The sequence below is a fragment of the Plecotus auritus genome, assembly GCF_963455305.1.
Source record: "Plecotus auritus genome assembly, chromosome: 8".
In the NCBI taxonomy this organism is placed as follows: domain Eukaryota; kingdom Metazoa; phylum Chordata; class Mammalia; order Chiroptera; family Vespertilionidae; genus Plecotus; species Plecotus auritus.
This window is the reverse complement of record NC_137782.1, coordinates 62579409-62592804: the sequence shown is the minus strand read 5'-3', so window position 1 is coordinate 62592804 and position 13396 is coordinate 62579409. Positions and strand designations below refer to the sequence as shown.

The window sequence follows — 13396 nt, the reverse complement described above, 5'->3', positions numbered from 1 at the left end:
GATCGCCCCCTAACCGATCCCCTGCCGGCCCTCACCTGCCGGCTCAATCACCCCCAACTGCCCTCACCCTCTCCTGCCGGCCTTATCGCCCCCAACTGCCCTCCCCTGCTGGCCTGGTCACCCCCAACTGCCTTCTCCTGCCAGCCAGGTCGCACCTGCCTTCCCCTGCTGGCCTGATCTCGCCCCCAACTGCCCTCCCCTGCTGGCCATCTTGTGGCGGCCATCTTGTGATGATGTGGGGGTGGCCATCTTGTGAAGACGTGGGGCGGCCATCTTATGACAATGTGGGGGTTGCCATCTTCTGACGACATCGCCCAACACCACCTATGCTTTTTTTTTTTTTAATAAATCTTTATTCAGATTATTACAATTGTTTCTCCTTTTTCCCCCCATAGCTCCCCTCCACCCAGTTCCCACCCCACCTTCTGCCCTTACCTCCCCCCCACTGTCCTCATCCATAGGTGTATGATCTTTGTCCAGTCTCTTCATGAACCCCCATACCCCTTTCCCCCTGAGAATTATCAGTCCACTCCCTTTCTATGCCCCTGATTCTATTATATTCACCAGATTATTCTGTTCCTCAGGTTTTTAATTCACTTGATTTTTAGGTTCACTTGTTGATAGATATGTATTTGTTGTTCATAATTTTTCTCTTTACTTTTTTCTTCTTCCTCTTCTTTCAGAATACCTTTCAGCATTTCATATAATACTGGTTTGGTGGTGATGAACTCCTTCAGCTTTTTCTTATCTGTGAAGCTCTTTATCTGCCCTTCAATTCTGAATGATAGCTTTGCTGGGTAGAGTAATCTTGGTTGTAGGTTCTTGCTATTCATCACTTTGAATATTTCTTGCCACTCCCGTCTGGCCTGCATAGTTTCTGTTGAGAAATCAGGTGACAGTTGTATGGGTGCTCCCTTGTAGGTAATTAACTGTTTTTCTCTTGCTGCTTTTAATATTCTCTCTTTGTCTTTTGCTCTTGGCATTTTAATTATGATGTGTCTTGGTGTGGTCCTCTTTGGATTCCTTTTGTTTGGGGTTCTGTGGGCTTCCTGGACTTGTAAGTCTATTTCTTTCACCAGGTGGGGGAAGTTTTCGGTCATTATTTCTTCCAATAGGTTTTCAGTATCTTGCTCTCTCTCTTCTTCTGGCACCCCCATAATTCTGATGTTGGTACGCTTGAAGTTGTCCCAGAGGCTCCTTACACTATCTTCAACTTTTTGGATTTTATTTTTTGCTTTTTGCTTTTTCGGTTGAGTGTTTTTTGCTTCTTTGTATTTCAATTCTTTGACTTGATTCTTGTGTTCCTCTAGTCTGTTTTTGGGTCTCTGTATAATATTTTTTATTTCAGTCAGTGTATGTTTAATTTCTAGTTGGTCCTTTTTCATATCTTCGAGGGTCTCGTTATATTTATCGGCCTTTTCTAGGATATTCTTGAAAAGCCTTATAACCGTGGTTTTGAATTCTATATCCAGTCGTTTGTTTTCCTCCATTTCTTTCGTTTGTGATCTGTTTCTTTTCTTTTTTTTTTTTTTTAAATATATTTTATTGATTTTTTTTACAGAGAGGAAGGGAGAGGGATAGAGAGTTAGAAACATCGATGAGAGAGAAACATCTGTTAGCTGCCTCCTGCACACTCCCTACTGGGTATGTGCCCACAACCATGGTACATGCCCTTGACAAGAATCGAACCTGGGACCCTTGGGTCCCCAGGCTGACGCTCTATCCACTGAGCCAGACCGGTTAGGGCTGTGATCTGTTTCTTTGATGCCGCATTTTCACTGCTTCCCTGAGTTGGTAGGGTAGATTTGTGTGCTAGATTTCCTATATGGCCCAGTGGGTCAGCCTCCCCAGTTAACCTGAGGTGGACACTCTTGGTGCACCCCTTTGTGGACTGTGTGTACAGCCTTGTTGTAATTAAGTCTTGATTGTTGTTGGTATCACTGGGAGGAATTGACCTTCAGGCCAGTTGGCTGTAAGGATCAGCTGTGTCTGTGCTGGGAGAAGTTTGGTGCTGGAGACAGCCTTATAGGATTAGACTTGCCAAATTGCAATAGCCTCTGTGCTCAGCTTGGATGGGGTGGAGTCTCAGGGCGGAGCAGACAGTCTTGGCTTCCCGTCAGCCTTGCCCTTGCGCGCACGCGCGCGCCTTCAAACCTCTGCCTTCCCCGGCTCCTGAGTCTCCGCCCGAGAGTCCAGATTCCCCCCACAAGAGCGTGGGTCCCCAGGGGCTCTCCTGGAACTGGGGTTCAGTGCAGTCAGAACTGGGGTTCAGTGCGGTCGGGGGCTTCCTTCCCCCTTCCGCCAGAGAAAGTCAGCCAGGCTCTCCGCTGCCCTTCCTCTCTGTGAGCACAAAGACCCTTTGCCGTACCTCCAATTCTCTGTGAGCTTTTCTCTTTCCTTCTAGTTGTAGAATTTTCACTCAGCCAGCTTTCCTGTGGTTCTGGATGGTATCCGTTCTGTCTTTTAGTTGTAGTTTTGAAATTGTTGTGTGAGGCAGCAGTTTAGGTGCTTACCTATGCCGCCATCTTAGTTTCTCCCCACCACCTATGCTTTTATTATATAAGATTATAACATGATTACTACAATAAGTTTAGTTAACATCCATCACCTCATAGTGATTAATTTATTTTCTTGTGATGACAATAGTACTTGTTTTTTTAATCAGCCATCAGGAATTTGGAGATGTACAAGGCAAGACACTAAGAGCCAGCAAATATTTATGTAAGATACTGGGCTGGACTTTTTAGACTTTGGCTATATATAGAAGCAGATTTTGTTAGTTAGAAATAAGGTTGGGATGGAGGAATATTGTAAGACACAGATGTAGTTCCAGTGCTGTGAATATGTTTGCACATATTCTGCAGCCCAAATGCTGACCCCATGTCTAATTTTAAGGTTACTTTACTCAAACCATGTATGGAGGAGGAAAATTAATCATGTACCCTTTCTCTTAGGAATTCTCAGTTACTTGAGAAATGCACACAGAAATTAGATTAGGCTAAACAAATCAACTATCCCTGCCAGACACCATCCTGGAGAGTTCACTGCATGGAGGGGAAGAGACTGTGAATTCTACAGGTGGGAAGGGGGAACAATGAAGGGCCGTGTTATATACGCACCTCACAGCAACCCTTTAAGGTAAAAATAATCACCCTTTTTAGCAGATGAGGAAACAGGTTCTGCTTCTTATCACCTGGTGACCGGAGTTAATGATCTCTCTGAACCTCAGTTTCCTCATCTACTAAAAAGGGTGATTATTTTGACCTTAAAGGGTTGTTGTTGTGAGGTACATATATAGCATGCATGACTTAGACTAGCAGAAGGTGATGGTGTTCAGTAAGGGGTCTTGGGGACCCCTGAGTGTGACTGCAAGTTGGATTTCTTAAAGTCACCGACCATTCACACTAGAATCAAAGGAGATAACAGGTGCAGTGGCTTTTCAGCTTTTAATGAGGCATATTTTAAAAATTATAAATACTATTGAGAGTATTATAGATGTCACTCCTCTTCCTCCCCTCCCCCACATTGTTCCCCTCTACCCAGATCTCGCCCCACCCCAGGCCTTCACCACCCTATTGTCTGTGTCTATAAGTAATGCATATCTTACCTAATAAAAGAGAAACATGCAAATTAACCATCAATCTGCTATGCCCACCAGCCAATCAGGAGTGATATCCAAATTAACCCAACAAAGATGGAGGTTAATTTGCATACACAGGCGATGACACATGCATTCCGCCCCACTTCCAGTCTCTCAGGGCCTCTGGGCAGCGTGGGAAGGCGGGGCCAGAGCGGAAAGAGGCGGCTCTGGGTCTGGGCCGGAGTGGAAAGGTGGTGCCGGCAGCCAGGGAAAGGAAGGCCCATTCTAGCACGAATCTTCATGCATTGGGCTTCTAGTATGCATATAAGTTCTTTGGTTAATCTCATTGCTCCCCCCTCTCTCTGAGATTCTTTGGTCTATTCCATGTTTCCATGCCTCTGGTTCTATTTTATTCATCAGTTTATTTTGTTTGTTAGATTCCTTGTTTATTTTGATTTTTAGAATAGATTGTATTTATTGTCATTTTATTGTTCAAATTTTTAATCTATTTTTCTCCTCCTCTTTCTCATTCTTTTTTTTAATTCAGATTATTTTTTTTTAATTTTTTATTTTTATTTATTTATTTTAATAAATCTTTATTCAGATTATTACAATTGTTTCTCCTTTTTCCCCCCATAGCTCCCCTCCACCCAGTTCCCACCCCACCTTCTGCCCTTACCTCCCCCCCACTGTCCTCATCCATAGGTGTATGATCTTTGTCCAGTCTCTTCATGAACCCCCATACCCCTTTCCCCCTGAGAATTATCAGTCCACTCCCTTTCTATGCCCCTGATTCTATTATATTCACCAGATTATTCTGTTCCTCAGGTTTTTAATTCACTTGATTTTTAGGTTCACTTGTTGATAGATATGTATTTGTTGTTCATAATTTTTCTCTTTACTTTTTTCTTCTTCCTCTTCTTTCAGAATACCTTTCAGCATTTCATATAATACTGGTTTGGTGGTGATGAACTCCTTCAGCTTTTTCTTATCTGTGAAGCTCTTTATCTGCCCTTCAATTCTGAATGATAGCTTTGCTGGGTAGAGTAATCTTGGTTGTAGGTTCTTGCTATTCATCACTTTGAATATTTCTTGCCACTCCCGTCTGGCCTGCATAGTTTCTGTCGAGAAATCAGCTGACAGTCGTATGGGTGCTCCCTTGTAGGTAATTTAACTGTTTTTCTCTTGCTGCTTTTAATATTCTCTCTTTGTCTTTTGCTCTTGGCATTTTAATTATGATGTGTCTTGGTGTGGTCCTCTTTGGATTCCTTTTGTTTGGGGTTCTGTGGGCTTCCTGGACTTGTAAGTCTATTTCTTTCACCAGGTGGGGGAAGTTTTCAGTCATTATTTCTTCAAATAGGTTTTCAGTATCTTGCTCTCTCTCTTCTTCTGGCACCCCCATAATTCTGATGTTGGTACGCTTGAAGTTGTCCCAGAGGCTCCTTACACTATCTTCAACTTTTTGGATTTTATTTTTTGCTTTTTGCTTTTTCGGTTGAGTGTTTTTTGCTTCTTTGTATTTCAATTCTTTGACTTGATTCTTGTGTTCCTCTAGTCTGTTTTTGGGTCTCTGTATAATATTTTTTATTTCAGTCAGCGTATGTTTAATTTCTAGTTGGTCCTTTTTCATATCTTCCAGGGTCTCGTTATATTTATCGGCCTTTTCTAGGATATTCTTGAAAAGCCTTATAACCGTGGTTTTGAATTCTATATCCAGTCATTTGTTTTCCTCCATTTCTTTCGTTTGTGATCTGATTCTTTGACGCCGCATTTTCACTGCTTCCCTGAGTTGGTAAGGTAGATTTGTGTGCTAGGTTTCCAATATGGCCCAGTGGGTCTGCCTCCCCAGTTAACCTGAGGTGGACACTCTTGGTGCACCCCTTTGTGGACTGTGTGTACAGCCTTGTTGTAATTAAGTCTTGATTGTTGTTGGTATCACTGGGAAGAATTGACCTCCAGGCCAGTTGGCTGTAAGGATCAGCTGTGTCTATGCTGGGAGAAGTTTGGTGCTGGAGACAGCCTTATAGGATTAGACTTGCCAAATTGCAATAGCCTCTGTGCTCGGCTTGGATGGGGTGGAGTCTCAGTCTTGGCTTCCCGTCAGCCTTGCCCTTGCGCGCACGTGCGTGTCTTCAGACCTCTGCCTTCCTCGGCTCCTGAGTCTCCACCCGAGAGTCCAGACTCCCCCCACAAGAGCGTGGGTCCCCAGAGGCTCGCCTGGAACCGGGGTTCAGTGCAGTCAGAACTGGGGCCCAGTGCAGTCAGGAGCCTCCGACTCCCTTCCACTAGGGAAAGCCTGTGGCAACCTCCGCAGCCTTTGTGCGCACTGGCACGCGCGCGCCTTCAGTCCTCTGCTTTCCCTGGCTCCCGAGTCTCCGCCCAAGAGTCCAGATTCCCCCCACAAGAGCGTGGGTCCCCAGGGGCTTGCCTGGAACTGGGGCTCAGTGCAGTCAGGAGCCTCCGACTCCCTTCCACTAGGGAAAGCCTGTGGCAACCTCCACAGCCTTTGTGCGCACTGGCAAGCGCGCGCCTTCAGACTTCTGCCTTCCCCAGCTCCCGAGTCTCCACCCGAGAGTTCAGACTCCCCCGTAAGAGCGTGGGTCCCCAGGGGCTCGCCTGGAACTGGGGTTCAGTGTAGTCAGAACTGGGGTTCAGTGCGGTTGGGGGCTTCCTTCCCCCTTCCGCCAGAGAAAGTCAGCCAGGCTCTCAGCCGCCCTTCCTCTCTGCGCGCACAAAGACCCTTTGCCGTACCTCCAATTCTCTGTGAGCTTTTCTCTTTCCTTCTAGTTGTAGAATTTCCACTCAGCCAGCTTTCCTGTGGTTCTGGATGGTGTCCGTTCTGTCTTTTAGTTGTAGTTTTGAAATTGTTGTGCGAGGCAGCAGTTTAGGTGCTTACCTATGCCGCCATCTTGGTTTTTTTCTCCTCTTTCTCTTTCTTGTTCAAGAAGATGCTTTAACATTTCATGTAATTCTGGTTTGGTGGTGATGACTTCCTTTAGCTGTTTCTTGTCTGTGAAGCTCTTTATCCGACTTTCAGTTCTAAATGAGAGCTTTGCTGGGCAGAGTAATGAAATATTCTTTTCACTCTCTTTTGGCCTGCAAAGTTTATGTTGAGAAATCAGCTGACAGTCCTATGGCCACTCCCTTGTAGGTAACCAACTGCTTTTCTCTTGCTGCTTTTAAGATTCTCCCTTTGTCTTTAACCCTTGGCATTTTATGTATGATGTGTGCCTCTCATGTTTGGTTCTCTCTACACTTCCTGGACTTGTATGTCTGCTTCTTTGACCAGGTAAGGGAAGTTTTCTGTCATTTTTTCAAATAGATTTTCTTGCTTCCTGTCCTTCCAGTACCCCTGTGATGCAAATGTTGGTAAGCTTGAAGTTGTCCCAGAGGTTTCTTACACTAGCTTTATATCTTTGGATTCTTTTTTCTTTTTATTGTTCTGACTGGGGATTTTTTTTGCTTCCTCATATTCCAAGTTGCTAATTTGATTCTTGGTGTCCTCTACTCTGTTGTTGATTCCTTATAAATGATTCTTCATTTCAGCTAGTGTATGTTTTATTTCTGACTGGTCCTTTTTTATATTGTTGATGTTCTCTCTTAAGTTCCTTGAAGTTGTCACTAAGTTCCTTGAAGATCTCATTAAGTTCCTTGAGTATCCTTATAAACATTGTTTTGAACTCTGTATCTGGTAGTTTGCTTGCTTCCATTTCATTTAGTTCTTTTTCTGGAGATTTCTTCTGTTCTTTCATTTGCGACATGTTTGTCTCTATATTTTGGCTGTTTTCCTGTATTTGTTTCTATATATTATGAGGTAGAGCTGCTAGGTCTCCTGGAATTGATAGAGGCCTTGTGTAGTAAGTGTCCTGTAGGGCCCAGTTGCTAAGCCTCCCACTCACCTGATCTGGGCACTCTAGGTATGCCCCTATGTGGGTTGTGTGCACTGTCCTATTGTAGTTGAGCTTTGCTTGCTGTTGGTGTCACTGGGAGGGACTGACCCCCAGGCCAATTGGCTGTGTGGACCCGCTGTCATTACAGTGGAACAGCTGCTGCATAGGAGATGCCCCTATGGGACAGGACTTGCTTCAGTGGGGCTTTGGTGCTCACTGAGTCTGCCCCTTGAGTGTGTTGCTCATGGATGTGGTAGGGTTGTAATCTGGTGTGGTCTGAAACTGACTACTGGGTGCACTGGCTCTGGGGCCTCCTGGGAGGTGCAAAGTCAACAACTGCCTGTGTCCTGCCTGGGGCCACCCAGCATGAGCTACAGAGCGATCTGCAGATGGTTGCTACTTGTGTTTGACTTGGACGTGACCAGGAGAAGTCAAGCTGTGAAGCAAGGCAGGCTGCTACTAATGCCTGGCCTGGGGCCTCTTATTAAGAGGTATGGCCCTAGCCGGTTTGGCTCAGTGGGTAGAGTGTTGGCCTATGGACCCAAGGGTCCTGGGTTCGATTCTGGTCAAGGGCACATATCTTGGTTGCAGGCTCCTCCCTGGCCTGGGTCCTGGTCCAGGCTCATGCAGGAGGCAACCAGTCGATGTGTTTCTCTCACATGGATGTTTCTCTCTGTCTTTCCTTCTCACTTTCACACTTCCTAAAAATCAAAGGGGGAAAAAGAGAGAGAGAGTTATGGGGCATGCTGAGGCCAGCTGCTACTTGTTTGAGATATTTTAGAAAAGTCTGAAGCTTCAACCAGGACAGGAAAGACCACTGCAAACAGCTTGGGTGGGGCTGCAAATTGGGTTAGAGGGAGTCACCAGGGCCAGGCGAACAGTATGAGCCAGGTTGATGGAAACTCCGATATGGCGCCTGCCATTCGGCTTTGTGGCAGGGGAGGTCTCAGCATAAGAACTATATCCTCTATCAGCACTTTGGTCTGGGAGAAAGCTGACCCCCAACCTCCAGTTCTTACTCTGATGCCAGACCATTTAGTTCTTCCCTGTATGTCCCCAGATCCTTTCAAGCTGGTGCCCCAACGCTAGAGCTCAGAGGGAGTGAGTCCAAGTTAAATCCATGTGCTGGCCGTATAAGGGGAACACCTGTGGCTCCAGCAGCCTCTGTTTTGTTTTTGTTTTTTGTTTTAAATATTTTTATTGATTTCAGAGAGGAAGGGAGAGGGAGAGAGAGATGGAAACATCAATGATGAGAGAGATCATTGATTAGCTGCCTCCTGCATGTTCCCCACTGGGGATCAAGCCCACAACCCAAGCATGTGCCCCTGACCAGAATCTAACCTGGGACCATTCAGTCTGCAGGCCAACGCTCTAGCCACTGAGCCAAACCAGCTAGGGCCAGCAGCCTCTGGTTTTTATAGCCCGAAGTTATAGGGACTTCTTCTCCCAGCAATGGAACACTTGTCTGAGGGATCTGGTGTGGAACTGGGACCCCTTGCTCCTCATGTAGACCTCCGAAGCCAAAATATCCCTGCTGCTAAAAAAAAAAACAACCCATCACACGTGGGTATTGGACTATCCCATTCCGCGCCTCTGCCCTTCCTACCAGTCTCAATGTGGCTTCTTTTTTAATTCTCTAGTTGTAGGACTTTTGTTCAGCCAGATTTCAGGTGGTTTTAAATGCCAGTTCTGTGGTTTAGTTGTAATTTTTATGTGGTTGTGGAAAGATGCGAGTGCCGCATTTACCTATGCCACCATCTTGACCAGAAGTCCTAAAGAGGCACATTTTATTGTTCTTCAGATTTTTTACAATTTCTGTTTAGCCTGCTTTGTCCTTTGACTGGAATAGTTTTCCTGGTGGTTTTATTTGCTGCTTTTGCAGGAACCATGGACTGCAGACCAAGCTTGTTTTCCCTTGGCAACTGTTTTTAAAAATATATATATATCTTTATTGATTTCGGAGAGGAAGGGAGAGGAAGAGAGAGATAGAAACATCAGTGATGAGAGGGAATCATTGATTGGCTGCCTCCTTCACGTTGGACTGAGCCCGCAACCCAGGCATGTACCCTTGACCAGAATCAAACCTGGGACCTTCGGTCCTCAGGCTGACGCTCTATCCACTGAGCCAAACCGGCTAGGGCTGGCAACTAGTTTTTAGGACACAATCCTAGGCTAACAGGGAGTGTGAGTGGAAAGAGCATGGAACCTATTCATGTGACATATGGAGGAAATGATTGACTGTTGCCTACAGGAGATGACTCTAGTCTGAAGCCCGTAGGCATGAGGAGCATGCATGCTTGGGTGTATATGTATGGCTAGTGCTGTCCAGGCCAAGGCAGGGGCGGACAGCATTCCCAACCCAGCGCATTCATTCTTCTTGAGTCTGTGCTGAGTTTCCTTTCTGGCTTTGATGCCCATCTAAGATGTGTGCTAAAGACCATTTTCAGTGTGAAGCGGGAATTGGGACAGTAAGGGAGAAAGCCTGGGTTTTGAGTATGGAAATGTGGTTTAGGCCTCTGCTCAGCCACAAATTTCACCATGATTAAATTGCCTATCATGACTCTGACTTAAAACAAGATTATCTTTATAGCCTTAACATGCCAGAAACCAAGATAGGTGATGACATTGACTTGACTAAATGGTCACACTCTAGATTTGTCCCTGGCAGGGAGTTCTGTCTTTATTCTGTTGGTTTCTCTATGATAGAGAATGCTATAGTAACCATCTTCAGTCATGGGGCTTTCTGCTTTTGTTGAATACATTTTCAGAAGAAAGTTACTGAGTCAGAGGACAGGAATGTCATTATGGCTGGTGCTGTGTATTGCCATGTTCCTTTTCAGAAGCATTATAACAAGTTACAGTTGTCTGCTATGTACAGTGAGATAGCATTTTAACCCTAATTGATCCATCACTAGGTATAGTCATTATTTACTGTTTTTGTAATTTAGTTGACATAAAATGATACCTTAAAATTGCCTTATCATTATTAGAGCTGTTGGAGTTTTTTTTTTTTTGGTGTCCACTGTTTAATGTTATGCTATGTTCTCTCATTTACTCCTCATATTGAACCTATTGGGGAAGCTAAATAGCTCACCTAAGTCTGTGAACTGGGTTTTGAACCTAACATAGTTTGACCTCAAAGCATATTCTTTCTCTGAATGCCTCTTTATGATTTGATGTGTGTGTGTGTGGGGGGGGGTGCTATCAGAGAATGTGAACTATGGCTTGTTTGCTTGGTTGCACGTGAATTTTGTATAGTTTCTCAGAAAACTGAATGTGTTCTTTGTGTTATAGTGGAAGCAACAACTGAGGTACATCCATTAAAATTAGAGAGAAGAGTCCTGGCCATTGTGGCTCAGTTGGTTGAGTTGAGGTCATTGGTTTAGTTCCTAGTCAGGGCACAAGCCCTGGTAGCGGGCTCAATTCCCAATAGTGGGCGTGTAGAAGGGAGCTGATCAGCATTTCCTTTTCTCTCTCTCTAAAATCAATAAAAACATACTTAAAAAAAAAAAATTAGAAGCCCTAGCCGGTATGGTTCAGTGGATAGAGCGTCGGCCTGCAGATTGAAGGGTCCCAGGTTTGAGTCCAGTCAAGGGCACATGCCCGGGTTGTGGGTTTAATCCCCAGTAGGGGGAGTGCAGGAGGCATCCAATCAGTGATTCTCTCTCATCATTGATGTTTCTATCTCTCTCTCCCTCTCCCTTCTTCTCTGAAATCAATTTTAAAAAATATTTAAAAAAAAATTAGAGAAGACTCAGGTGAATTCCAGAATATTACCTCATGTCTAGACTCTCTGAAATTCGTGTTTTTTCCCCATGCAGCAGCCCTCCAGGCACTGAAGCGCAAGAAGAGGTATGAAAAGCAGCTGGCACAGATTGACGGCACACTATCAACCATCGAGTTCCAGCGAGAGGCCCTGGAAAATGCCAACACCAACACCGAGGTGCTCAAGAACATGGGCTATGCTGCCAAGGCTATGAAAGCTGCCCACGACAACATGTATGTGGCCACTGGCTGGTGGGGGGCACTCCTGTGGCAGGGCATTGCTGGCCCTGGAATGCCTGGAGCTCGGGCCATGGCCTTGGCAGTCCCCTTGATTTATCCATTCAAGCACCTGAGTTTGTTTTAATTTGCATTCTTTTTGAAACTCCTGCTAAAATGAATTATGTACCTTGCTGCCTTTAGAAGCAGATCTCATGGAGTGAAGCAGTATTTTCTGAGTAATTCAGAGTTATTGTGATGATCAGAGTTTCAAGCTGGAAAGGTTCTTAGAAGGTCTTCTCACCCAGGCCTCTGATTATCAAGGTGGGGAAGTCATGTCCCAGAGAGGGGAGGTGCTTTGCCCTGGGTTATGTATGAGCTTGAATAGAACTAGTATTAGAACCAATATTTGTGATTTTTCCTGCTGCTACCAGGGGCCCTGAAAAGTGTACACCCAAGGGCATTGGATCTCTCTATTCTTATGAATGCTTTTTCTTTTTAAAAAATATTTTTATTGATTTCAGAGAGGAATGGAGAGGGAGAGATAGAAACATCAATGATGAGAGAGAATCATTGATCGGCTGCCTCCTGCACGCCCCCTACTGGGACTTGAGCCTGCAACCCAGGCATGTGCCCTGGACTGGAATCAAACCCGGGACCCTTCAGTCCACAGTCTGGTGCTCTATCCACTGAGCAAAACCAGTTAGGGCCTTATGAATGCATTTGATGGAAGTTTCTGCCTCCCCCTTGCTTTCAGGCTTTGGCTCTCATATTGATAGTGTTCTTGATTTAGCAGCCCCTTCTTTAGGTGGCTACTCCTCATATACTTTGGCCTAAGAAACTAGATAATCAAACTTGTTACAATCGTAACAAGGGTAACACTAGGTTTCAAACGGCCTCTCCCATGAACAAAATTGTTGCAGTTGTTTTAGTGCTTGAACTTGGTAGCATATATTTGGGGGTGCTTAGAGCCCCATTTTGCTTCCTTTTGAGTACTCAGCCATGATATAGAATAGGGATTGGCAAAATGTAGCCTATGGGCCTGTTACCTATTTTTGTAAATAAAGCTTTATTGCAACACAGTTGTGCCCATTAATTTACATATTGTCTGTGGCTGTTTTTTTGTGCTATGCAGGGTTGAGTATTTGCCACAGAGATCAAATGGCCCACAAATTCTAAAATTTACTATTTGGCCCATTACAGGAAAAGTTTGCTGGTCTTTGCTCTAGAAATGTGGGGCTGCAGGAAAAGTACCCTTCAAATAAGTGAGGTGTTATCTCGGGGTGGGTGTTCATTGGACTGAGCTTCCTGAGTGTGGTCCATGTCTGCTTCATTTCTGTGTTCTCCAGGATGGCTAGTACAGAGCACAGCTCAGTAAATACTGTGTATACTTTGAAGTATATGTATATATACTATGTTAATTATATGTTTATATGATTGAGATTGACAGTGTCCTATCTAATAAAGAGTAATATGCAAATTGACTGTCACTCCAAGACACAAGATGGCCGCCCCCATGTGGTCAAAGATGGATGCCCCCATGTGAACACAAGATGGCCACCACAAGATGGCCTGCAGGGGAGGGCAGTTGTGGGCAGTTAGGGGTGACCAGGCCAGCACAGTAGAGCAGTTGGGGGAGACCAGACTAGCAGGGGAGGGCAGTTGTGGGGGGACCAGGCCTGCAGGGGAGGGAAGTTGTGGGGGGGCAGGCCTGCAGGGGAGGGCAGTTGGAGGCAACCAGGCCTGCAGGGGAGGACAGTTAGGGGTGACCAGACTGGCAGGGGAGGGCAGTTAGGGATGACCAGGCCGACAGGGGAGGGCAGTTAGGGGTGACCAGGCCTGCAGGGGAGGGCAGTTAGGGGCAATTGGGCCGGCCGGGGAGCAGTTAGGCATCGATCAGGCTGGCAGGGGAGTGGTTAGGGGGTGATCAGGCTGGCAGGCAGAA

The 13396-nt window shown here is 45.5% G+C and overlaps 1 protein-coding gene across 1 annotated transcript in view; it reads left to right on the top strand.

Moving 5' to 3' along the window:
• Window positions 1-13396, top strand: part of CHMP4B (charged multivesicular body protein 4B) — a 47523-nt gene that overhangs the window by 30126 nt on the left and 4001 nt on the right. The window contains exon 2 of the mRNA XM_080683679.1: window positions 11292-11469. Within this exon, the coding sequence (XP_080539805.1) occupies window positions 11292-11469 (178 nt within the window). The remainder of the gene's footprint in view (window positions 1-11291; window positions 11470-13396) is intronic.